General features: G+C 41.9%; 1 protein-coding gene across 3 annotated transcripts in view; it reads left to right on the forward strand.

Moving 5' to 3' along the window:
* Nucleotides 1-27893, forward strand: part of cbl (Cbl proto-oncogene, E3 ubiquitin protein ligase) — an 81353-nt gene that overhangs the window by 12343 nt on the left and 41117 nt on the right. For all 3 annotated transcript variants that reach the window (XM_080428957.1, XM_080428958.1, XM_080428959.1), the window contains exon 2: nucleotides 1902-2149. In XM_080428957.1, coding sequence (XP_080285083.1) covers nucleotides 1902-2149 — 248 coding nt within the window. The remainder of the gene's footprint in view (nucleotides 1-1901; nucleotides 2150-27893) is intronic.

A 27893-nucleotide genomic window follows, 5' to 3' on the forward strand; every position in this document is an offset into this window, starting at 1 on the left:
AGAACTGTAGAGGGGATGCAATTATTCCTCTGTGTTCATCCCCCCTTTCAGCTTGTGTTTATGTCAGGGAATTGTGTGTGTGTGGGGGCGGTGAGGCAGTCCATAAGAAAACCATCGCTAGGTCTTTTGAACAGATGTGAACCCAATGTATTTAGTCACTGTTAAGTGTTCTGGCCAGAACCAGAAAAGGCCACAAGCCACTGTCTTAAAAGTGGCTTTGAAAGGATATAAGGTCAGCATAATTGTATTTTTTTTTGCCGTAGCATGGAACACATCTAGTGTCGGTCGGTCGGTCTGTCTGTCTGTCAGTCTGTCCACAATTTTGCAAACTAAGAGCTGGTCGGCTGTGGTTGCATCTTATCACGGGTTACGTGCGAGTTTTTACGAACACCGAAACCTCAATTTCGGGAAGACTCTTTAGGGACTTTCATAAACCACTTCATAAAAGTTGTTTGAGGAATCAATGTAATACCCGTGTTCCAGCAATACAATGCTACACCCATGTTCAGGAATAAATGCAAAGGCCTCAGTTCATCTTAGCAATGAAATGCATTGACCAAAGCAACAGTGTGGCTCTGTGACTTAACATTTTTGGACAACTATACCATCCTATGGTATGATTACCAGATATGTACTATACCAGGTGTTGGCTTGACGGACTACTTGCTAGTAGGAACTAGGAAGATTGTAGGGTTTGGTCTTTTCATTGGCTATGTTGACAATAAGACAAAAATAAAATGTTACCTTATCCTTTTATCTAGTGATGCACAATATTATCGGACCGGTAGCATATCGATATCGGTATCGAAACGATGTAAAAAAAAAATCAGCAATGACCTCAATATAGATATAATATATCGGTCTGTATCGTTATCGGCCGATTTGCATATTATTGAATATCGGATATTGGCCAAAATTTCGATATCTAAACCTGTAGACTTAAGACCTGAGGCCAATTCTACAAATGCCTTCTAAATCAGGAGTTCTCACACTTTCAAGATTTTCCAAAAATGTTCGCGGCACGAAGCGACGCACTGAGAGCTTGTAGATCTGCTAAAATGACATGGATGCTTTCCTGGTTTTAATGTTAATTGACTGGAGTCCTCCAAGGGTCTAATGCTAGGCCCCCTCCACTCTTCCCTCTAGTCTACACCAAATCTCTTAGCAGAATTAGCCAATATCTACAAGCTCACAATGCGTCACATTGCAATGGGTATTGAGCTTGTAGATCTGCTATTTTCACCAAATGTTCCCCCAGAAAAGGTATGCTAGGTTTAATGTGTTTTTTAAGAGCCTTGTCCAAGCCTTTCCTTCATGCAGGTCCTCTCTCTAAAGCTCTATTGACTACATTGAGCACTAAAGATAAGTGCTGTGGTATAGAAAAGAGCTGTGTTTCACCAGACACTCCACTCCGCCTGACATAAATTATGCCTCGACTGATGCCCCAGACAGAAATGTATAGTGACAAACCAGTGGGTCCTTTCTCTTTCCATACTCTCCCACTTTAACAAACCACCCCCTCCACACACCCACAGATATATATATATACACACGCTCTTTAGTGTCTAGTGTCTTTATTAGAGGTGTGTCCGTAGTGGAGTGGGTAGAGAGGGCGTCTGGGAATCGGAAGATAGCCAGATAGACCCCGGGCTCGCCCATTATGTGTCAAAGGGTCCCTGAGCAAGGCACTAAATGCCCCCCCCCTCCCACGTGCGCTCATCACAGCCATCTAAGCAGCCATCACTCTGGGTAAAGCTGTAAATGCAATTTCCCCTCCAACGGCGACCAGAAAATACTCCCCTTTCCACTTTCCCTTTTATCGCTCTCTTCCAGATGCTTTTGATTTCCTCTCACCTCCACCTCTCTCCTCATCTAATCCTAATGTTCTTGCTCTGCTGCAGGTGGTGCGTCTATGCCAGAACCCCAAGCTGGCGTTGAAGAACAGTCCCCCGTACATCCTGGACCTGCTGCCGGACACCTACCAGCACCTCCGCACCATCCTGTCCCGCTACGAGGGCAAGATGGAGACGCTGGGCGACAACGAGTACTTCCGGGTCTTCATGGAGAACCTGACCAAGAAGACCAAACAGACCATCAGCCTGTTCAAGGAGGGCAAGGAACGCATGTATGAAGAGAACTCACAGCCCAGGTGCGTAGTTAGTTAGTAGAGATCAAATGTGTATTAACCCATTGATACCTGGAACGCATCTGTGTCACTTTAGATTTCTTTGGCTATTCAAAAATAGCAGATATACAAGCTCATAGCGCGGCACCGAGTGCCGCGCTACGAGCTTGTAGATCTGCTATTTTTGAAAAATCGTGAAAAAAATTTTTTTAGATTTTTTTCAAAAAACTGTTAGGATTTAGATTTTTTTTTACGAATCGCCTCAGGTCTTAATGGGTTAAAATAAAAATCACACCCAGTGTGAAGTGGGCGGTGTCTTGCTAGCTAATCTGATATATCCTTTGATCTGAAAGGGCCAGTTCTAGGAAGACTTTCTATTTTCTTCTCAATATCGGTTTTCCCTTTTCTCATTTCAGCCATAGTGATCTTTGAGTTCTTTTTTACTGTTCTCACGAAATGGACAGCATCTAAGTTAAATATACTAGTGTCACATCAAAGTGGTTTTAGATTAATTTCATCATATGTCTCACTAGCCAATCACAGCATGTGGAATTGGAGCACTATGTCACTGTTGTTATTTAACAGCGGTCATCACGGTGATGGAAGCTCACTTAAAAGAATAATGTGTTTTTTAATACCCTTTCCACCCACAATGTGTGATTCACTTAAAAAAAAATGTGTTTTTTTTAAGTGCATAGTCCTATTTATAGGGCTATGCACATGTGTCATGTTTCACTAGCCAATCACAGTCCTGAATAGACTGTGATTGGCCAATCACGGTGCAGGGTTAGGGGGGTACACTGGTGGCCAATCACAGCGCAGGATTGGGGGGTGCAAATATCCAAACCTCACATATAGGGGCGGTTTCACCGCCCAAAAATCACACCCAGTGTGAAGTGGGCGGTGTGGTCACAGTGGTCATCACAGTGATGGAAGAAGTGATGGAAGAAAAGTAATATTGTGGACCAACCATTGTACACCCCTAACTTAAAAAAAAACCATAAATGTGTTTTTTTAAGTAAAAAAAACATAAATGTGTTTTTTTTAAGTGCATAGTCCTATTTATGGGGCTATGCACATGTGTCATGTTTCACTAGCCAATCACAGTCCTGAATAGACTGTGATTGGCCAATCACGGTGCTGGGTTAGGGGGGTACAATGGTGGCCAATCACAGCGCAGGGTTGGGGGGGTGCAATGGGTGTCGATGTCCAAACCTCACATATAGGGGCGGTTTCACCGCCCAAAAATTATATGATTCTGTCCACTGACATCGACACTCTGGATGTATACCGTGACAGTAGAACATTGAATTTGTATGCAGACTATGAAGTAAACCAATTTAATGTAGATGCGCAAGACATGGTATGCTCTTGATACCATTTTTATGAAGAGAAAAAATATACACAATGACAACCTTAGAAAAAAGTGTGATTTAGGAAATATTATGCTCCTGTATGATGGTATTATTTAAGATGGTTAACATCATGTATTTCCATCTAAACGGAATCGTCTGTAGCTAAACAATACTGGTTAGGTGGCAAGCTAACAGCCGTTTAGCTCATTTAAATTATTTTCGGAATCAGATTTTGATAACAGGGCTAGAGATCTGAGGTTAGTGGTTCTACCCTTAAACTAACTAACTAGAATCAGTTACCGACCATGAAAGTTGATGCGGTTGTGAATGGACGATAAGATATAGAAACATTGCTGTTTAGTTTCTCTAGAGATTTAAAGATACCCTACCCCCACACGTCCATTTCCTCTGTAGTTACAATAACCGCAGATATTAAATGTATTATCTACTGCTTTTCTTCTCTATCAGTACTCGGTGTGTGAACTGTGGTTCACATCATCCCTCCTTGCTTTTGTAAAGGAGCTCGAGTGCAAGCAACGTGTGATGTGACATTCGTGTCTAAATAAGTGTGACACGTTACACAAACGGCCCCCATCCCCCCCGCACGCTGGGAACAGCAGGGGGGGTTCAGACAGACATATCAGGCTGAGCAGCAAGGTGGTGTTGTGGTTTGGAACATGTGAGAGAGCGTCTGTGGTCTGCATGGAGCTTCAAACTGACAACTGCCTGCCTGGCTGTCACCTCCTTTCTGCATGCCTCCCGTTATCTCCTAACCCATCTACCCTCGTTGTGACATCTCTGTCTTTGTCTCGCGGTCGCTCTTTAACACCTTGTCGTAGATCTCTTCTCTCTTTTGTTCCTTCGCTGGCTTTTTGTCTCTCTCTTAGGACCCCTCGCTTCACTATCCCTCTTCTTGTTTTTCTCTACCTCCTTGTCTATCTAGTTCTCTAGACAGAGGCGCGTGTCTAGACGACAGCCGTAAATAAACGTGCATCTGTGCTTTTTGGTCTTGATGTGCCAGAAGCTCCCTGGGGGGAACATGAGGAACTAGAAAAAGTGCTCCTCGGAGCACAGGTCTCCGCCAGGTCAGGTAAGTTATTGTGGCCTCCTGGTGGCGCTATAATAGGCCAATGTGAAAAGGGTGGCATTTCTTCCTCGGCCTAGTGGGAATGTGCGTGCAAAGTTTCACGGAAATCGCACGCCGCGTTCATGATTTCAGACATTTTGTTCAAAACGGACCAATCCTGCAAACTTTGGAAGTCAACCTTAGTCAATCAGGATGGAATATGAAATATCGGACAGATGCGTCTTGATCACATGACTATAGAGATACTGTGTACCGATTTGTGTGATGTTTGGATAAAATCTGAAGGATTAATATCCAAAAATGTATTTGACATAAGTCGGCCTCCTGGTGGCGCTGTAAAAAGCAGATGTGAAAAATGCAGTGCAGATGTTTTTCCTTGGCCTCTAGGGAGTAGGCGTGCAAAGTTTCACACAGCGGGTGCAGTTATAGTTAAAAATGCAAATCGGCCTGTTATAGCGCCACCATGAGGCTGATGTGAAAAGTTTTAAGTGCCATTTCTTCCTCGGCCTAGTGGGAATGTGTGTGTGCAATTTTATACAAATGGCAAGCTGCGTTCATGATTTGAGGCAGTTTGTTCAAAACGGACCAATCCTGCAAACTTTGGATGGTAACCTTAGCCAATGAGGATGGAATATGGGAAATCGGACAGATCAGGGTTGATCACATGACTATAGAGATACTGTGTACCGATTTGCATGACGTTTGGTTAAAAACTGTAGGAGTAATGGGAAAAAAATGGGTTTTGCACAAATCGGCCTCCTGGTGGCGCTATAACAGGCCCATGTGGAAAATTTGAGGCAGAGGTTCTGAATTGGCATCCAGGGAGTGTGTGTGCACAGTTTCGCAGCGACCGGGCCAACGGTGCCGGAGATTTGGTGCTAACACACAGACAGGACACACGGACGGACGGACGGACGGACGGACAGGGGCGAAAACATACTCTCTTGCCATGCCTTTCGGCCTGGCGGAGACAATGAAGAAGTTTTGCTCTTATTTTCCACGGAATTCCAAGGAATTCTTGATGCATTGCTACTCATGTTTTTTAATCTTTATTGCTAAAAAAATTGACAAATATACAACACAGCTAACAATTGCACCAAGCCTTCAGTCTTGCCTGCTAAATGCTTGATCAGGGGTGTTCAGCTACATTACGCAGGGGGCCACAATTGTACAAAATGCCTTGTTATTGTACGGATTGCGTGGATTTTGGACCGGGGGCTGCCAGTTGAATATCACTGTGCTAGATGAAGTGTTTCCTTACCCAGTGCAGTTAGTCATGTTGTTTTTGTGTGACTCACCACCAGATAACCGTGGGAGGTGAGTGTGGTTTGGAAGGATGGGTAGAAATTATTGTTGTCATGCTGATCAGGTGTCGGGGGGGGGGGGGGGGGGATAAATAGCAGGAAGTCACCAAAAATGTACTTTCACACCAATTCAGGTGAGGGGGGAAAAAAAGTAATGTGTAATTTGAATGAGGACATATGGGAGTGAAATATCATCATCGCCAATTACACCCACTAGACAAAGCTATTAGAAACACTTAACTCTTCCGCTCTGTGAAAAGTTGCTGCAGGGTTCAGGTGTTGGAGAAGCAGGCTTGAGAGTGAGAACGGCCTCAAGGTCAGATCAGATTTTAATGCCTTGATCATCTGAGAAAATCTGGCCAAGGTACATGACAGAGCAATGCTCCACTTAAAGGCTCATGAAATTTGTAGTACGTTTTCCAGTTCAGGTTAAAAACTTGGTAAAAGCATGGTAAAAAAAAATTACATGATATAAGAAACACAGCAGCAGTTTTTAACCTGAACAAGAAAAAAACGAACAAATCAGCCTAGGGTTTCATGCCCCTTTAAGCCCCCGTATGCGGTGTGCCGTGTTGTGGCCTAGCCTGGCAGATCTGCAATTTTTTGCTCATTTTGAAAAATGACATTTGTTGTTTTGCCTATTATGACATGCACAAAATAGAGACGCCAACAGGTTGAAAGTGGTTAACTACCAGGGAGGTGCCCTTGATCAAGGATAAAACCCCCCAGTGGGGTTGCTCTTATTGGCCCTCTAGTAGAACGCTAGTAGAACTTGACAGCTTCCAGGTGTTGGACTATCAACATGATGGAGTGCAGAGCTGCAAGAGAACATCCACACTCAGCAAATCTAGCCCAGATAAATGAAGGTAGAGAACTACTGACTGAATGAAGAGGAAACTTTGAACATGTATATACAGTAACAGTACATGCACAACATGTGGCACTGAGTGAACACGCACACATTTGCACTCAAAGGAGGACCACAATGGTAGTAACCTCGAGGTTTTTTGTGTTTTATCCTTTTGACAGATAATGTACAAATATAAGTCCCTACGCATATGTGTCAATACAAATGTCAGTCAAAATAATAAAACAGGATTGGGACCTAAAAAGGTTTAAGTGTAAATTATGCATGTGCAGGTTACGTAGGTTTTGGTTTCAATTTAATATTCTACTCCAACGTTTAAGAACTTGTGTGCTAACAGCAAAGTAATAGCATAGTAAACAGTTGCTATTTGTCATTTTGTATTCAGAATGACGAAGAGTGGTTTGCTCTTGAATCGATTGGCTATTCTGTTTGCTTCTCTTTGCTGTCCAGCAAAGAGAAGGAAGAGACTCAATCATAGGGTTAACTAATGCAGCCTCTGTCGATATCCCAGGTTGTCACGTTAGTGTGTCTGTGTGTCTACACTGCTGTATGTTCTTCTTGGGTTGATGATCCACCATGACAAGGTGGTAGGAGGTGAACGTCAAGCTGATGACAGGCCTCACTGAGGATGGACAACGTTAGCATGGCTGGCTTGACAGTACAGACTGCAGAGGCCTGCTCTGACTTGCTTTAACCACATCTAACCCTACCGCCACTATGCTGAGGTGAACATTCTCTGAAAAAAGCCTATCCAACAGTCCAAGCTCAGAATGGACGCGACACGTTTTGGAGCTTGTAGATCGACTGTTTTCAGCGAAGAGATTTGGTGTAGAGGTATAGAGCCCTGGCAGACCCTGTTCAACTAAGTAACTAGGGTTTATTTGCAACCTTTGTGGACCTGGAAATGAATTAATCCATTGTACAATTGACATGGACAAAGCTTGCACCTTACTATTCTTGACAAACCATATTTGTCTGAATTGCTATTTCCCATACTTTCATTAAAAAAAATTGCTTTACATATTTAAGTATTGTCAGTGGATACATTATATTTCCCCAACCCTGAACGAACATACTGGTGGTAGAGGTGTTTTTTTATACATCCTCATATCATATAGCTCAGTTCCTCAGAGAGGCTGCTGTTCTCTGTCATCTGCTGTGGCAATAATGCGAGCCAAGAGGAAGCCAGCGTCCTTCCTCCTAGTTTAAATTATCATGAGTCGGAGGAGCCATTTGAGCCGTCTTAACCCGTTCTCTGTGAAATTAATTTCTGCCATCACTTCGTTACAACCGCGGGGGCTGTGGCGGAATACATTCCTGGCTAGTGTAGTAGAGGAAGCATGAAACACACACACACACACACACACACACACACACACACACACACACACACACACACACACACACACACACACACACACACACACAGAAGCCAAGCGGCACACACAAAGACGACTATTGTGTGTCTCTGGAGAAGGCAGTGGCACTAACCAATGAGTATCAGCCCACCGTTGAACGCTAGTAGAGCGTAGAGCCACCGGCAGAGTGGTTAGAGTGAAACTACAGAGACCGTTTGACTATCTATAAAGATGCACATGGCATGGCACTGGTCTATATACTGTACATGATGACAGTGGCTTTACACATCACACAGAAATGAATTCATGTTCACTGTTCTGTCCAGTCGGTGTCAGGCCATTTATAAGTCACTCCTTCCTTGACTCGCTTTCAACCTGGCGTACCTATTTTGAGCATGAGTCATTACAGGCGAAAATTATCCAATTAAAAAAGCAAAAAAAAATCTACAAGCTCATTATTTTCGCCACGCTACACTGATGGAAAGATGGACTATAAAATATCGTTGAAGTGCTTGACTCCCTTTTAAAGGCTGGGTCCAATAATGGCGGGACTTCACATGGATCTTGGATCTAATTTCCGACTCCATATTTGGGCAAGATTTCAGACCACCTTCAGTGGTGGAAAGTAATTAAGTACATTTACTTAAGTACTGTACTTAAGTACAATTTTGAGGTATTTGTACTTTACTTGAGTATTTCCAATTTCCAATACTTTTACTTCTACTCCACTACATCTCAGAGGCAAATATTGTACTTTTACTCCACTACATTTACTTGAAAACTTTAGTTACTAGTTACTTTTCAGATATAAACTATGATATTATAACACATACATTAACCACTTTAGCCCTATTTTATACATAGGCTATTTGAAAATAGCCGATCTACAAGCTCACAACGCGTCGCATCGCGACGCGTTGTGGGCTTGTAGATCTGCTATTTTCAAATATTTAGTACTTTTACTTTTGGTACTTTAAGTACATTTTGATGCCAATACTTTTGTACTTTTACTCAAGTACATTTTTAATTCTGGACTTTTACTTGTAACAGAGTATTTTTATATTGCAGTATTGGTACTTTTACTTAAGTAAAGAATTTGAGTACTTTTTCCACCACTGACCACCTTTAATTTCCTTAAGATGACTTGGCTCTGAAACAAATGCAAGCCTCACTGACTTCCATTATAAAATGCGAAAAAAGGGCGTAATTCATAAAGTATAGAACATAATTTGAATAAACATGGATGGGATTCTACCTTGGGCCCAGTGGCAGTGTACACCCCGGACAGGCAGACAGACCCTCTTACGGGCGTCGGTGTCTTTTTAGAGCCCGTTGCTGTAAGAAGTAGTTTTACGCAGCGGCATTAGTGCAGCAAGTTGAGTGATATTTGATAGGTATTGACAAAAGTGGTGATGAATGGGACTCCACCACGTCTGCTGCATGCATAGCTGCTGCTCTCAGGACAACGCTGAAGGGCTCCCAGTGTGTCTACTCTGCACAGAGCGCAGTGTGGGCGGATATGCTATGTCCTGATGCCCTCCAGATTTCCTCCACAATGGAGTCCCCAGAGATCCACAGCCTCTATTTATCTAAAAAAACATCACCCCCTCACTGTAGAGCTCCACACATTCCTCCGGTGACACCGCGACACATTAGCCTCTGACAGTGGTGGAAAAAGTACAAAAATTCTTTACTTAAGTAAAAGTACCAATACTGCAATATAAAAATACTCTGTTACAAGTAAAAGTTCAGAATAAAACATTTACTTGAGTAAAAGTACAAAAGTATTGGCATCAAAATGCACTTAAAGTACCAAACGTAAAAGTACAAAATGTTTGAAAATAGCAGATCTACAAGCTCACAACGCGTCGCATCGCGACGCGTTGTGAGCTTGTAGATCGGCTATTTTCAAATAGCCTAGGTATAAAATAGGGCTAAAGTGGTTAATGTATGTTTCATTATATCATAGTTTATATCTGAAAAGTAACTAGTAACTAAAGTTTTCAAGTAAATGTAGTGGAGTAAAAGTACAATATTTGCCTCTGAGATGTAGTGGAGTAGAAGTAAAAGTATTGGAAATTGGAAATACTCAAGTAAAGTACAAATACCTCAAAATTGTACTTAAGTACAGTACTTAAGTAAATGTACTTAGTTACTTTCCACCACTGAGGACAGGTTTGTTTTTGGTTGTTGTTAGTTCAGGGCACTGAATGACGTGATCTTGACTGCGGTTAAATGAATCATATGTTTGTTTTTTTGTATAATATTTTTGGGGCTTTTCTGCCTTTATTCAGATAGTACAGTAGAGTGTGACAGGAAACAGGGAGAGAGAGGCAGGGAGTGACACGCAGCAAAGGCCGTAGGGTGCGGGAATCAAACCCACAACACGCTATAAGAGAGCCTATATGTGGTATGTGCCTTAACCGCTAGGCCATCAACGCCCCGAATTAATTCTATCTTTAACCGCTTAAAATCCCCTATATGTAGTTGACCGGGTTCCTTCAGTTTTCTATTTTGGTCCACTCCTTTTTATCCCCGCTTTACACCTGACCAAATCTATGCACTGGAAATAGCCGATCTACAAGCTCACTTCACCGGAAATAGACGATCCACAGCTGTGACTCTTGTAGATTGGCTATTTTTGCCGAATGTTGTTCACCCCCACCAGAATAGGGAGTCACGCTAGGGTTCACGATGTGGTTACAGTGGTTTCATGTGTTGATGGGAGCACAGACGAAGTGAGAGGCTGAGAGATGATTCTCACGAGACCTGTGGGTTGAGGATCCCCACATGATTTACTTGTAAAATCGATTTACTAGTGAAGTGACAATTTAAGGACTTTTAAGACCTTTTTAATACCTTTAAAAAAAATCTAAAGTAATCAACAAACTATTCTATTAAAACTAAACATCGGCAAAAAAAAATGAAAATAGACGATCTGCAAGCTCACAACACCGCGCAACTGTGGAACCAAGTCAGACTAAATGTAATGCCTCAACTCCTACTATTCCCAAGTGCTTGTCAGGGTGGGAGGTCCCCAGTTCAAATATGATTATTTTGGGGGGTCCCCAGTTCAAATATGATTTATTTCGGGGGGTCCCTAGTTCAAATATGATTATTTTGGGGGGTCGCGGCCGGAAAAGGTTGAGAACCACTGCTGTAGATGAAAAAGTGAAACAGAGAGAGAATTAAAGGGTGAGGTAGAGCGGGGATGAAAGAGTGAGGGAGAGCGGGGATGGAAGAGTGAGAGAAAGCGGGATTGAAAGGGCGAGGAAGAGCGGGGATGGAAGAGTGAGTGGGAACAGAGATGAAAGAGTGAGAGAGTGTGGATGAAGGGGTGAGGCTTACAGAGACGAGACTCAAAGAGGCTTTATGATTAACAGTCCGTCACAATGAACAGAACACGACAAACCGAGCAACTTCCTGCTTGCCAGCTCCACTCACTTCCTCTTCTTGTTTCACACTGCACAACAGAGACATTTACTACTTCCCTTTGAAAGAAAGAGAGAGAGAGGGAGAGAGAGAGAGAGAAACTGTGTGAGAAATGACGTGTCAATTCCCAGCTACAGTATATTATTGCAGCTGTAAAGTTCGGGTAAATTCGTGAATTTAAATTTGGCCAAAACAATGGCTCCTGGGTATTTTTACCTGGCTTTCAGCCAAATTGTGTCTGGTTAGCTTGTGTATTTGACCACCATATGGGCAGACAAGCATTCTGCAGAGTCTCTACCTTGTACAAAAAGTGGCTAGTGAGATGTGGTCTGTATAAGTACACTGACTGTGGCCTGCGGATAACAGTGTTGGCTGTGTTTTCTGTTGTATTTTGAGCCTACATTTCCTGTTGTTCTGATGTTAGATCATGTGTTGTGGGGAGAAAATACCCTGTCAGGTTTATTTCTCTGAAATGTAGAAGTGTGTATGCCCGATGATGTCAAACGTATCATTTCGCGTGATTGGGCGTACATTCCGTAAGTTGGCGTTTTTAGGATTAAAGGGATTAAGTGAGTTAAAATAAATAGCTCTATAATGTGATAGTACTCATTGCTATAGAGTGTTTGTTCAATAATAATGTCTCTCCAGCGCTTTATTAAACAGAAAATTCATTTTCAAGTCGGGATACCAATTTCATCCAATCAGGATGGCGAACTCAGTCACGATACAGATTAAACAAATGAAATTGGAAGTGATGACACAAATAAATGAGCAGACAAAATTGTAACTGGAACACTATAAAAAGAAAGCTGATAAATGGGTACTCTCTCCTGATTGGCTGACATTTTGTTGCTGTGACTGAACAAACACTATAGCTATGATTACTATCAGAATATAGAGCTTTAACTTTTTAATAAAAAACGTTTTGTTTTAACCAAAAACTGTCACATACTCTACCTTTAACATTCCATTGAGGCCGATAGGAAATGCCGTCTGAAGCTGGATTTATACTTTTGAGTTATGTGCCAGTGTTGCGCACCGAAATTAGATTAGATCTACAAGCTCAGATCCCAGATCTCAAGCTTGCAAGCTTGTAGATCTGCTATTTTCAGTGGGTGACACCACGTGCAGCCCAAGTATAAATCGGGACATAACCGTCCTCCACTGTAGGGCCGACCAGTGTATTCAGGCATAGGGGCCTCCAAGCCCCTCCCCTGTCTCTGTCCGGATATTGCTTTGACCTTTCCCTGCGAGGGTCCGTTTGATCTTTGTTCCTGGGATAAGCTGCCGTTGCATCCTGAGAGCTGTCGATATATCCTGCTGCTCACAGGAAGAGCTGGGCTTCTGGGCTGAAGGGTGATCCATCTGATCCATCTGAACCACATGGGGGTCAATCACTCTCTGTTCAGTCAAAGCTCAGTTCAAAAAGGAAAATACGCTTGCCTGTAGGTCAGCAATTCCCCAGCCTGTGGGCCTCCAAATAATTGGCAAAACACTAAGATTCGAATGAACGATAATATAACATTAATATTAAATATTAAAAAAACGTTGTCTTTAACCCATTCAATCGCGGAACGCATCTGCGTCTTTTTAGATTTCTTTGGCTATTCTGGCTATTTTTCAAAAATAGCAGAGATTAGCCGTGCTCACTCACTCACTCACTCACTCACTCACTCACTCAAACTCACTCTCACTCAGACTCACTCACTCACTCACTCACTCACTCACTCAGACTCACTCAGACTCACTCACTCACTCACTCACTCAGACTCACTCACTCACTCACTCACTCTCACTCAGACTCACTCACTCACTCACTCACTCACTCACTCACTCACTCACTCACTCAGACTCACTCACTCACTCACTCACTCACTCACTCAGACTCACTCACTCACTCACTCACTCACTCACTCACTCACTCACTCACTCACTCAGACTCACTCACTCACTCACTCACTCAAACTCACTCAAACTCACTCAAACTCACTCACTCACTCACTCACTCACTCAAACTCACTCTCACTCTCACTCAGACTCACTCACTCACTCACTCACTCAAACTCACTCAAACTCACTCACTCACTCACTCAAACTCACTCACTCACTCACTCACTCAAACTCACTCTCACTCTCACTCTCACTCTCACTCACTCACTCACTCACTCACTCACTCAGACTCACTCACTCACTCACTCACTCACTCACTCACTCACTCACTCTCACGGACGATCCGGGGCGAAAATATAATTTCCACCTCCCGGCCTTCCCGGCTGGGGCAGATGATTATTGACTTGTTCTATGCTCTTATTATTCTAATTAACCGCGTGTAATGAGAAGTAAAAGCAATGGTGGTTTTCACTGTCTGGCACCGGGTGATAATGCCAGCCCTGGAAAATGGCTAAAGTGAATCACCTGCCTGAAAAGGTTGCCCACCCCTGGGCTGGCTTAAGTGGTCAGTCGGCAGTAAAATGTCAAGATGAGTGTGGTAAACAGTGGTGTAAAGTAACTTAGTACATTTACTCAAGTACTGTACTTAACTCATTGAGTGCCATTGACGTGTTTCACGTGTTTTACCGCAATGGCGCAACGTGCCAATGACGTGTTTGACGTGTTTTTGAAAAAAACATTCAGAACCCAAGATATCATCATTTGAATATTTGCTGCTCCATTCACTTCTTGTTTAAAGGTTTAATGACATTCACTTTTACACCACATTCAAAGTCTTTGTCCTGGTCCTTCAAAAGTGTACAAAAAGTTTTAAGTGAAAATTCCATTCCAGTGATCCATGGCAGGTGTTTTTCTCTCACATTTCTAAAGCCTTTTCAACTGCAATGAAAAAATAAATCTTTGCCTGCGGGTGTCGCTGGTGAGGGATTTTGCCTGTCAATCATCGCCTCTGCTCCGCCCCCCCCCAATGGAAAGGATAGGGGAGGGGAGGGGCGAGGAGGAGAGTGGGCGGGATTAATCGACTGTGACCTCACTGTCGAAGGGCCAAGCTCAGATTACTTTTCAGCCTAATTATTCAGAAAACCCCAGACCACAGAAAATCCACTGAATGTTCTAAGTTCAGGTTTTTTGGGTGTAATTGAGGTCATAAAACCCCAAATAAAACATTGAAAATAAAAAAAGTGAAAATGAATGTCATGATACCTTTAACTTATTACTGAAAAAGGCTGTATCTCGGCAAGCACTTTTTTTTAACTATGTATTTTTCAACGTTATGTTATTTTCAAAAGGCAGACAATTAATGTCAACAAGGTCCAATGACCTCGTTGACATTTGTGAAACCACACAGTGCAACCCTCAGTGATTAGCACCCATCAGGGGATCGATTATACTGGAGATAAATATTCTGTGACTACTTGAAAAAGGTATAAGAAAATTTAAAAATTGCTGGCACAGTTCGCAATTATTTTTTTATTTCATCTCAGAGGCAAATATTCTACTTTTACTCCACTACAATTATTTAAAAACTTTAGTTACTAGTTACTTTGTAGATTTTGATTATTATTGCAAAACATACATTAACCCTATTTACATTTCGGCCATTTGAAAATAGTCGACTTACAAGCTCACAATGCGACGCATTGTGAGCTGTAGATCAGTTATTTTCAAAAGATTTTTATACATTTCATTCTTTTGAAAACTTGTGTAATGGGACATTCTGCATAACGAGTACTTTCTACTTTTGTACAATTACTTTAAGTACAATTTGATACCAATACTTTTGTACTTTTACATTTTTTTATTCCGGACTTTTACTTGTAACAGAGTATTTCTACATTGCAGTATTGATACTTTTACTTAAGTAAAAGAATGGAGTACTTTTTCCACCACTTGTGGTAAATGAAGAACTCACGTCATGTCCAGGCAGTAGTATCATGCAGTAAGCTGTATTTGCAACAGAGGTGTGTACAGTCTCACTCCAGTAGACCCATTTGGCTTGAATCTCTCTTTCCACGAATAATTTGTTGGCAATGGGAGGTATTGGCGCTGTTGGCTCTATTTGATAGTCCATGTAATTGTAATTGTTCTCTGCAGACCTCGCTCCCTGTCTCACACCCATCCATAACCGCCTTCACTGTCAGCTCATAGGCCCCATTCATCCTTTTATACAATACAAAAAGGCATTCCAGCCATGCTTCAGTCATATTATTATAGGCACCGTTTTCAGCCTTCATTCATTGTCTGCTCTCTACAGCTGCAGATGAAGTGCAGACATTAGAGCTCGACTGATATGTCAGTCTGGCCAATATATCGGCCATTACTTGACTATGTTTTGCAAATTGATTAGAAAACTTTGCACTTTCTGACAAAATATAGGTCAAAAACATTGGTAATCAGTGGGCTAGGCCTCTCCAAAATCGGGATCAGCATCAGACCCAAAGATCTGGCATGGATTAGTCTCTAGTAGATTGTTGAAAATGCTGAGGACCAACAGGTAGACACCTGTTGGTCGTTTTTCCTAACTGCTGTTTCGGAACATTAAAGACTCTTAAAATTATTTTCAGTGAATGCGGATATTTTATGGCCTCTCTAGTAGACAATGATCTGCAAGCCAAATTATTGGTTATTGTAGACACTGATCTGCAAGTTTAGTGTGGACATTGATCTGCAAGCTAGATGACTCAGTGTCTCTGTTGATCTGCAAGCTTGACCAATGTCCTGGGCTTCCTCTCTGTCTCCCCTGCCTGCAGCCGGTGTCATAAAGAGTGCTGCTTACTCCAAACGAGTGCTCTTGTCTCATTCTGACTCCATCACATCTCCAGCTGTTCTATTGCTACTGTATGGTTGTCAGATAAGAGAAGCATGTGCTGAAGTATGTTTGTGACTGAATTGGGAGCTTGGTGCACCAAAACAAAGGTCATAAAATTGGGTCTGCATTTGATGTTTTTTTTGGGGGGCAGGGTCGTGAAGATTCCAATAATATTACAGAAATGTTTATACATTTTCAACAAGGCAAACAAAGAACAGAGTCATTTCCAGTGAGTCGTAAGATAGACGGCATCTTTTATATTAGGTTTGTTTTCCAGCTGAGACTTACACTTCTTTCGGCTTAATAAATTGTACGGTTTGTCTCTGCAGTGGTTGTAAAATCTGCATGTTTTCCATGAACCCATCTTCTTAGTAGGTAGTCATTGGTATCTCTGTTGCTGTTACCCAGTAACAGATAGTGCCTCTGGCTTTTTACAGCACCTGGCTGAATGGATATCAGTCTGTGCTAGAGTTTGGTTAATTAATTAAAATAATCAATGCCTTGTGCCTTGTATTGAAACTAAGGGCTCCTTTGGTGAGTGAACCTAATGCAGGCTCAAGTGTATGGTGTGTTTATTTGTATAACACGTCTCACACACGATTCAAAGTGCTTCACGTCAGGCATAAAAGAAGATTCACAGCTTTAAAAAAAAAAAACATTTTATACTGTAGATTGTACTGTAGGGTGGCTATTTTCAGCGACGAGGTTTGGTGTAGAGGGGGGAAAAGAGGGGACCAAGTATAGAACCCTGGGGGACACTGGTCAACTAAATAAAGTTATATAGTGTTCAAGTGGTTTTGACCCCATGGACTTAGTCTAACCCCCTGGTCAAGGGTACGACTCTGTCGTTCAGTATATAGGTACCATTTTTTGTGAAAATATGAAAGGTTTGTACTGTACTGCGCAGTGCAGAAAACATTCATCATCGTATGGACAAAAGAGTGCTGCAGCGCATATGGCATTGGCGACCATTGTTTTATTTGTTCGTCCTGTTAAGTCAACACAGTCCAGGCGATAGACATCAGTGATCACGGCATGACATCTGTCCGAAGCTATTTACAACTCCTTCCACCTCGCTACCTGTTTTTGATTGCTGTTTGCACAGGGCTATACCGTGCATGTCCACATCACAATGTGTCATTGTACAGGACAAGCACCCTCAACCTATTTGCAAATGTCACTCGTGCCCCGCTTAGCTATTTTGGTTTGCCGAGAGAGCCCTTTAGTGTGTCCTAAAGCGTGATGACTTCCTATTTTCTATAAACGTAACACGACATCCGCGTGAAACAAAGGTTGGCCTCTGAGAGACGCAAACCCCTGCTTTGACTATCTGGACTCCTGCATCTTATCAATGGTGCTATTGTATAACACCGCATGAGATGTCTGCAGTTCTAGTCCTGCACATTACTGGACCATAAGAAAATGTATAGCAGCCGCGTGTAACAATGATGTCACAGCAGACCCTACTTGGACACTCTTTAACCAATTTCACCTTGGTGGCGTCCCTATTTTGGACATGTCCTTGTAGGTGAAAATGCTCCAAATTAAACGAGGCCCATTTTCTTAATTTATACACGGCGTATGCCGGTGTAGCGCAGCGAATATAGACAATCTATGAGCTCACAATGTGTCGCATCGTGACACGTAGAGAGCGTGTAGATCGGCTATTGTCGGCATCTGACAGTGTCACGCTTAAACGGTTTAGTAGGGACAGTTTGCATAAGGCTCGTCAAGTCCAGCTTTATCGGTAACCGCTGAGCTATGTTTAGCTCCCTGCTACTCCCACTCACCTTTTTATGATTGTTGTGATAAGTGAAATGAATTATGATAATTCTCTGTGACATTAAAGGAGGGGGCGGGTGGCTCGTCGGCGAGTTGACAATGTTTCACCAATCTCATTAAACTGTAGCTCAGTGCTGCAACCAGTTAGGAAAAAAACGGAAATGCTTCAAGCTCTACTCGTATTCACCGTGACAAGAAAGACGAGAAGTAATTCACTCCAGTTATTAAAGTTGTAATATATTCATTATAGTTTCAAAATATTCATTCGTTTTATTTTTCATTTAGTTTTTCAGGTTGGTGTTAACCTTTCAGTTTAGTTTGAGTTAGTTTTACGAGTGCATAAGCAGTTTCAGTTGGAATAATTGACTACGTTTTTATTTAGTTTTTCAGATATTATGAGGAACGCCTTGATTTATAGATGCTGACAAATGTAGGACAGATGAAAGAATGCATGACATCAGATATGATGGTGGAAAAACTCTAATTAGTTTTTTTAGTTTTTATTTAGTTTTAGTCTTAGTATTAACTGTAATAACCCTGAGTCCCACTTGTCTGTTCATGCACAGTAGTATGTCTGAAATTTCTTTATTAGGAGCAACCCCTTGAGATACAGAAAGACAAAATATTTTTTACAGACAAATCTGACAACAACAACCAGACAAAACAAAAAACAAACAACGATTACACAACAACAACAACTACAACAGTACACATAGCACATATATGAAACATTGCGTCATAGATCAGTTACAATGATGATTAGTCGAAACATGAACAGGTAATCTCAAGGTGAGAGGACAAGGCAGTTTTGAACAATTGAAAAGATGTTATTGAACGAATATGAACAGGTAAGTTGTTCCACTCAGAAGGAGCTTTAAACATAAAAGATTTTTTGGCAACTGACGTAGATGCAGTTGGAACTTTGAAGTAAATCTGTGAACAATGTCTTAGTTGATGTCTAGAAGTGAAAGGTTCCATAAGCTGTTTAAGATACTGTGGATAATCAAAATGAATACATTTAAAAATGAACTGCAGCCAGTGCTGCTGCCTTCTTGATGTGGGAGATGGCAGGTTGAGATTTTCATACATGGTGCAGTGATGGGTCAGATATGGACAGCCAAGAATAAATCTACATAAGCGGTTGTATATTGAGTTAAGAGGAAGAAGGTTAGTTTTGGGGGCAGTCTGGTAGACTACATCAGCATAATCGAGAATTGGAAGTATAAGTTGTTGAACAAGTTTCTTTCTATGTATGTGAACATTAAACATGTTGCTCTCAAACTTTATCATGTGAATATTAAACATGTTGCGCTCAAACTTTATCATACTATAAAACCACACCCTGTGGAATGAATTCTGGTCATAATTTATTTTAATTAGATTCGCCACTGTTAAATGCATATAGGGGAAACACTGTATGTCTTCACCCATGATTCGCAACCAGTTGCAACTTGCAACCAGTTAAGTGGTCAGAATTGGCCCGTTGCAGGTCGGTGCAGTTTGGAGATTCTGTTGCAACTGGTTGCATTGCAAATCCTTGCTGTGGACTACTAGGGTATTTTTGGCGCTCGGGTGGCGCAGTGGTAAAGTAGCTGCCCACCACCACGGAGTCTGGGGGTTTGAATCCATCGTGGTGCATCCGGCTTTGTCGATCGTCTACTCGAACATAATTGCCTCATGTGGGAAGGGTGATATTTGTCACTACCAGTGGTGGAAAGTAACTAAGTACATTTACTCAAGTACTGTACTTCAGTACAATTTTGAGGTATTTGTACTTTACTTGAGTATTTCCAATACTTTTACTTCTACTCCACTACATCTCAGAGGCAAATATTGTACTTTTACTCCACTACAATTATTTGAAAACTTTAGTTACTAGTTACTTTTCAGATATAAATGATGATATAATGAAACATACATTAACTACTTTAAACCTATTTTAAACCTATGCTAATTGAAAATAGCAGATCTACAAGCTCACAACGCGTCGCATCGCGACGCGTTGTGAGCTTGTAGATCGGCTATTTTCAAATATTTAGTACTTTTACTTTTGGTACTTTAAGTACATTTTGATGCCAATACTTTTGTACTTTTACTCAAGTATTTTTTTTATTCTGGACTTTTACTTGTAACAAAGTATTTTTATATTGCAGTATTGGTACTTTTACTTAAGTAAAGAATTTGAGTACTTTTTCCACCACTGGTCACTACATGTACTCCTATGGGCTGGGGCGGCACTTGTCAGCAGGGACTGTTGGTCGGGAGGAGTACGATTGGAGGCTCTACGTCCTCCCGGTGGGGGCTCCTCACTGGAAGATCAGTAGGATACGACAGCAGTGACAACACACAGAAACATGTCTGGGGAGGAAATAATTGGCATAACGACGAAATTGGGGAGACTAATACACAGTGATTCAGTGATATGGGGCCCATGGACCTCAGGGGTCCTTGAGGGGGTTACAGATGGGGCCCAAGCAGATAAATGACTGATAATTAGGAACCAACACAGGTCTGTAACTCTGTCTACACATTTTGTACACTCATTTAAACTTAACGGAGGATTTTACAGTGTAGATTGTGGTCCCAGAGATACAAATGACATCAAATGGGGGTCCGGGGGACTAATGCGTATCAAACTGGGGGTCCTTGAATTGCAGTGGTTAGTGTTAGCATTGCATTGCGGCTATCAGCATTGGGGTCTTAACTCTGGGAATGGAAAACCCAGTTCACACTTAACCCATTGAGACCTGAAGCCGATTCTACATGTCTCCTAAATCTCAACTGTATTCTGAAAAACGTATTTTTCTATATCAGTGGTGCTCAATCTTTTTCATGTCAAGGACCCCCAAAATTATATGTATTTGGCCGCGGACCCCCATCAAAATATTTTGTTCCAGGGGACCCCCCAGAAGCAAAGATTTTAGTTAAAAGAAATCGCTTTAAAAATATATATATTCAAAGATTTGCACACATTTTCACGATTTTTCAAAAATAGCAGATCTACAAGCTCGTAGCGCGGCACTCGGTGCCGCGCTATGAGCTTGTATATCTGCTATTTTTGAATAGCTCAAAGTGTAAAATAATGCTTTTTTAGCTCAAATCAAAAAATGACACAGTTCCAGGTCTTAATGGGTTAAGAGGAAACTAGTGTTTCAACTTGGATTGCTCTACTGTCTGTGCACTTCTGCGACCCCCCCTCCAGTACTACACACACGCACGCACGCAGGCAAAGAGAGAGCATGATGGTAATTTAGGTCCCTGCAGTATCAGACAACTCATGAAGCCCTCATACTTCTAGATTATGGTTATTATCGTGACACAATCCACAGCCTCCTCTGCGCCCTCAGGCTTCGGCAATTAAAGGGGGGTGACTTATACTTAGCTGCGTGCCGGTGTCGCGCACCGGAAATAGACGATCTACAAGCTCACAGCGCGTCGCAATAGCAAGGCGCTGTGACCTTGTAGATCTGCTATTTTTGGGGCGGCGCCACAGGCGCACGGTTAAGTATAAATCAGCCTTTAAATCACACCCACATGCTGTTTTCTCACAACAGGAGGACTAAGCTCACATATTACTAGTCTAGCGAGAGTATGCGGCTTAAGTGTTTTCACTCATTTACGCCGCGTGTACAGAATATCCTCCGAAAATGATGCACACGCCACATTGGATGCCTTATGTCTGGTTTTGAAATGATTAGTGTGTGTGTGTGTGTGTGTGTGTGTGTGTGTGTGTGCGCGCACAGTACATATTTCCTTTTCTGTTCACGTGTGAATAAGAAAAGAGGTTGAGAATGATTGCTTTGTAATGATATGTAATGTAATTTGTGTGCTGTCACGGCTGTTTCCTGGCGGAGATCCGGGCGGACTGAAAGCCAGCTCCCTTCCGGAGAGTTAATTTATAAAGTGACGACTGCGATGAAAGAGGAACATAGAATTTCCATGTTGCGCTGCCTGTGTGCAACGCTGCATTTGAACAGACAGTGCTCCGTTTGTTGTTCGCTGCAGCACTTTATAATAAGGCCGTCTCTACAGGTTATTGGAGAGTTTGGTAACACCCAGTAATGTAATGACATTACTGGAGGCAGCACTTTACAGTATGGCTGTCTCTACAGCAGTGGTTCTCAAACTTTTTCATGCCAAGTGCCCACAAATTAATATATATTTGGCCGCGGACCCCCCATCTGAAAATGTTTCGTGCCAGGGACCCCAGAAGAGAAGATTTGTTTAAAAATAAATCAAAATTATTCAAACTTTTCCAAACATTTTTAATATTTTCGCAGCGTGGTACGAAGTGACACGCTGTGAGCTTGTAGATCTGCATAGCCTTTTTGAATAGCCAACCTATAAATGGATAAAATGGTTAAAATGATTATGATGCTATGTTAACTACTTTTGCGAACCAATGCTCTACAGGTTATTGGAGAGTTTGGTAACACCCAGTAATGTAATGACATTACTAGAGGTGTAGGCAGAAATGTTTTGTGTGTTGCATAGATTTATTTATAATTTATTTGGCATTTATACTTTATTTCGATGGTTTTGAGGTCAATGTAGATTAGACTGGACTGGAGGAGCCAGCCCTATCGAAGGTCTTGAAGGGCGGATCCAAAGCCTTGCGCTCTGTACCAGCGCCGCTTCCTATAGACCATATTCACACGGCGGCCATATTGGAATTTAACATTGAAAGTGCCACCTCGTTGCCATGGAAACGGGGTGGCACTTCATTGACTTAATAGCAACATGGCCGCCGTGTGAATATGGTCTATTGCTTCACCAATCTATGTTCCCCGCCTCCCCTCCCCTCCCCCCCCCCCCCCCCCCCTCCCCCCCGGCCTGTGCACGGAACACGCTGACGTCAACAGATTTAGAGCGACGCCCCTCTGCACTCTCATTGGTTAGGAGATAACAAGGTTCACTCCCACTCCTAAACCACCGTTCCTGCAAGGTTCCCCCAGGCTTTTTTTCTTTTGAAACAAAAAAAAAGGCATGGGTTTGCGAGGCTAATGTAGACAGACAGAGACAGGAAACATTGGAGAAAGAGTAGGTGCGTGACATACAGCAAATGGTCCGCCCGGCCCCGGAATCGAACCGGGGACTCACTGTCAGGCATTAAAGCCTTTTGTGGTACAGTACAGTATGCGCCCTAACATTTGGTTATGGGGTTACCCCTGTGTGTTGCATAGATTGAATGCCTTTTTTTCTCACTTACTTAAACCCCCCCCATTGACCACTTCTAATCACACTATAATTGCATAATAATGCATTCTAATACGGTCTGGATTTTGACTAAGTTTATACTAAGTTGACCGGGGTCCCTCAGGGCTCTAAACTAGGTCTACTAGTATTTCCCTCTACACCAAATCTCCTCTCCCAAAAATAGTCGGAATAGTTGAAAGATCTGCAGTTTTTGCTGAATGTTGGGCCCAGAATAGGGACGCTAGGTTTTCATGTTGTTAATGGCTTTTCATCATCTGCGTCTCCAACATGTCAGTGACAATTGGCAGCATATAAGCTCTGCACAGTAATGTGACACCACAGCCAATGATGACATGGCTTCTAATGCTCAACTCAGCCAATCCAGACCAACAGACAGACGGACAGACAGACAGACTCTCGCTCTCCAATAACTGCTGACCCTGGCTGTGCTGTGGTTAGTGGTGGAAAGTAACTAAGTACATTTACTTGTACTGCATTTAAGTACTGTTTCGTTTTTAGGTACATTTACTTTACTTGATTATTTGCATTTCTCAACACTTTATACTTCTCAGGGGCAAATACTGTGCTTTTTACTCCACTACAATTATTTGAAAACTTACAAGTTACAAGTTACTTTTGGTCAAATGTGATGCCAATATCTGTGTACTTTTACTCAAGTCAAATTGTGATTCAGGACTTTTACTTTTAACATTGCTACTTTGAATTAACCCTTTAAGACCTGGAACTGTGTCATTTTTAGATTTGAGCTAAAAAGCATATTTTACACTTTAGGCTATTCAAAAATAGCAGATATACAAGCTCATAGCGCGGCACCGCGCTACGAGCTTGCATATCTGCTATTTTTGAAAAATCATGAAAATGTGTGCAAATCTTTGAACATAATATATTTTTAAAGCGAACATTTTTAACTCAAATCTTTGCTTCTGGGGGTCCCTGGAACAAAATATTTTGATGGGGGTCCGCGGCCAAATACATATCATTTTGGGGGTCCTTGACATGAAAAAGATTGAGCACCACTGATATAGAAACATACGTTTTTCAGAAAACTGTTGAGATTTAGGAGACGCGTAGAATCGGCTTCAGGTCACAATGGGTTAACTAAAACAAATCGGAGTACTTCTTCCACCAGTGGTTATGGTGCGTTAGCACAGAGCAGAACTTTATCGCAGCCGGCAGGAAACGGGAAGGGAGCAGCCAGCTGCAGGGTCAAAGGTCAAACTATGGTATAAGGGAGGGGGGGGGGGGCAGGGGGCAGGGCAGAACTCAATGTCCAGAATGCTTTTGGTCAGTCTTGGCGACGATACTGATGGCTACGAGTGGCTAGTGAGGGATGGAGAACATTGTAGGCCTGCAGCTATCAATTTATTTTCTTAGTCATTCTATTGATTAGTTTCTGATTAACCCATTAAGACCTGAGGCGATTCTTAAAAATGTTTTCTAAATGCTAACAGTTTTTAGAAAAAAATCTGAATTTTTTTTTTTCACGATTTTTCAAAAATAGCAGATCTACAAGCTCGTAGCGCGGCACTCGGTGCCGCGCTATGAGCTTGTATATCTGCTATTTTTGAATAGCCAAAGAAATCTAAAGCGACACAGATGCGTTCCAGGTATCAATGGGTTAATCGAGAAGCGTGTCTTTTTATACAGTATGTATTTTTTTGAATTTTGTCTATGAATCAATCATATCAATGTGAAAGAAAGTCATATAATCAACTACATTGATTTGTCCAATTAATAGTTGCGGACATTTATGTGACTGCTACTGTATTGACGAGCAACTGGAAAGTTTCTCCAGAAGAACTTTTAACAATGGGATGGAAATAATCAACGCTAGTGTTTATATGCTGAGCTTGCATTTCATAGCAGTAAAGGTAATGCACACCAAAGGTTATGGTGAGTGCTGATCCCTTGATATGAACTTAATCCATTAAGAACGGGAACACATCTGTGTCATTTTAAGATTTCTTTGGCTATTCAAAAATAGCAGATATAAAATCTTATGAGCTTGTAAATCTGCTATTTATTAAAAGAAAATCGTGAAAATGTGTGCAAATCTTTGAATATATATATATACATTTTTAACTCAAATCGTTGTTTGAGATTATTTTGAGATGGGGGGGGGGGGTCCGCGGATAAATACATATCATTTTAGGGGTCTTTGACATGAAAAAAGTTTGAGAACCACTGATATTATAGCAACAATAACTGTTAGGATTTAGAAGACGATTGTAGAAGAAAAGATTTGAGTTAAAATATTCGCTTTAAAAAATATACATATTCAGATTTGCACAAATGTACACACATCTTCACAATTTCTTTTTATTTATTGCAGATCTACAAGCTTGTAGCGTGGCACTCGCGCCTCACTATGAGCTTGTAGATCTGATATTTTTGAATAGCCCAAAGTATAAAATAATGCTAAAATGACACGGCATGCGTTCCCGGATTGAATGGCTTGAAAGAGGGAAGAAAGTGTTCCACACTCTGAATCCATGTGCACTAACTTTTTATGGTTGACGTTTCGGCCCACAAGCCCTTCCTCCAAACCAGGAAGGCCTGTGAGCCCAAACATCAACCATTAAAAGTTACTGCATATGGAACCAAAGAGTGCAACACTTATTTCCTCTTAAGCTTACAGCTCATATCATGCACCATGTAACTTTAACCAGCAACAATGATTTTATTAACCACTTGAACCCTATATACCCCTCAGGGACCGAATGTTCTCTGGTTAAGACATTCCCAGAATAGGGACACTTGGTTTCAAGTGGTTAAAAATTGTTTCTTTATAGTCTTATTAGATCTGCGATTTCTCAACCTGTGTGCTGGGGCCCGTTGGTGAGCCGTCAGGATATTGCAAGTGGGCCCGCACATGATTGACAAAACACTACAATTGTTTTGATAGTATAACATTAATTAATATAAAAAAAAAGAATGTACAAATGTCTTGGTATTTCTGCCTTAAAACCATTTTTGTCGTACACTGCATTCCATTGATCCAAGCCAGAGCAAAATCGATTGATTGATCATTAAAAATAAGCATGTATCTGAAATCTGAAAATGCACGCGGCCCAACCATCTGACCTCTTAACACGGCAGCCGAACACTTTTTCAAGATGTTCAAGTGTCCCACTGATCCAGAAAAGGTCGTGAACCACTGGATTAGAGCAACTGGTTAGAAGAACAGAGATTTATTATTATTACAGGCCCCAGATGATTCAGTCATTGTGGGACAGAAAGCAGCATAATTCTGCGTAGGGCCGCAGACCCACTGAGACATGTCTGTCTGCCTTGGCAGCGCAGCTGAAACAGCAGTAGCAGTTGTAGGGGATAGGCTACTCCAGCACTGGCCACTGCCCAGCGCGCACACACACACACACACACACACACACACACACACACACACACACACACACACACACACACACACACACACACACACACACACACACACAGAGCTGGCATTGTACTATTAGCCAGTACAGCCCTTAGACGCTGTAAGGAAGAGACACAGACACAGTTGTGCTTAGAGAGAGAGTAGGGAGAGAGGGAGAAAGAGAGGAGAAAGAGAGAGAATGGAAGATCCGCTCCAACAGAGACGGACGAGCCTACTCCACTACTTCATAGGATTGCGGTGGTTCTCAGTTTGATATTGAACTGTACGGCTCGCCATCCAAGGTTCCACACGCACTTGTGGATTGCGGCATTTTCGGTTTTGCAATGACATTTTGCAATACTACTTTACACAAATATCTTACTGCCGGAATGGCACTGTGCCTGCTGTGTCACTGGAGAAAACCCCATGAGTCCCAACGGTGTTGCTTGCCGAAAACCAAACCGAACCAAACACCAAGGTTCGAGCCGTCGCGATATGCCGCGTTGTACGCTTGCAGATGTGCCATTTCTTTACTATTTATGCACATTTTATTAAATATTATTTTACCGTAAATTCTTTTCACCTGTAATGACATGTTCAAAAGTATGGGCACCAGGTTGAAAGCGGTTTTAACAGTGAGACTGTGATGGAGATGCAACTACACTTGTCTGCGTGGTCGGGCTCACAGCGAGAGTTTTATGTATCCACGGTTCACTTCTGTTTCTAAGAACTGACGCTGGATCTGTTCTCGTCGGCAAGCGTCACCATTGTGTCATGGAGTATAATTAACCCCTTAAGACCTGAGGCCAAACTCTACAAATGCCGTTCTAAATCAGTAGTTCTCACAATCAGTAGTTCTCACACGTTCCAGATTTTTCAAAAATGTTCAAAAATAGCAGATGTACGAGCTCGCAGCGCGGCACGAAGTGACGCGCTGTGAGCTTGTATATCTGCTATTTTTGAATAGCCAACGCTAAAATCTAAAATAGCACAGATGGTTAAACTGACATTCACACCAATGCCCCCCCCCACAAATTCTGATCTCTCTCTCTCTCTCTTTTGTTCATAGCCACTTTTTATATGCTGACCTGAATTGATTACCCCGGCAATAAGATATAGACCTATGTATTATTCAGTTCAGTCCAACCGTAGCCCCGAACATGCACTTTCACAATGCTTTCTTTTGTTTTGTATTTTACACGCGTTAAAAGGCATTCATCCAGGTTATTA

Source organism: Gymnoscopelus braueri, assembly GCF_963280865.1.
Source record: "Gymnoscopelus braueri genome assembly, chromosome: 5".
Lineage (NCBI taxonomy): Eukaryota > Metazoa > Chordata > Actinopteri > Myctophiformes > Myctophidae > Gymnoscopelus > Gymnoscopelus braueri.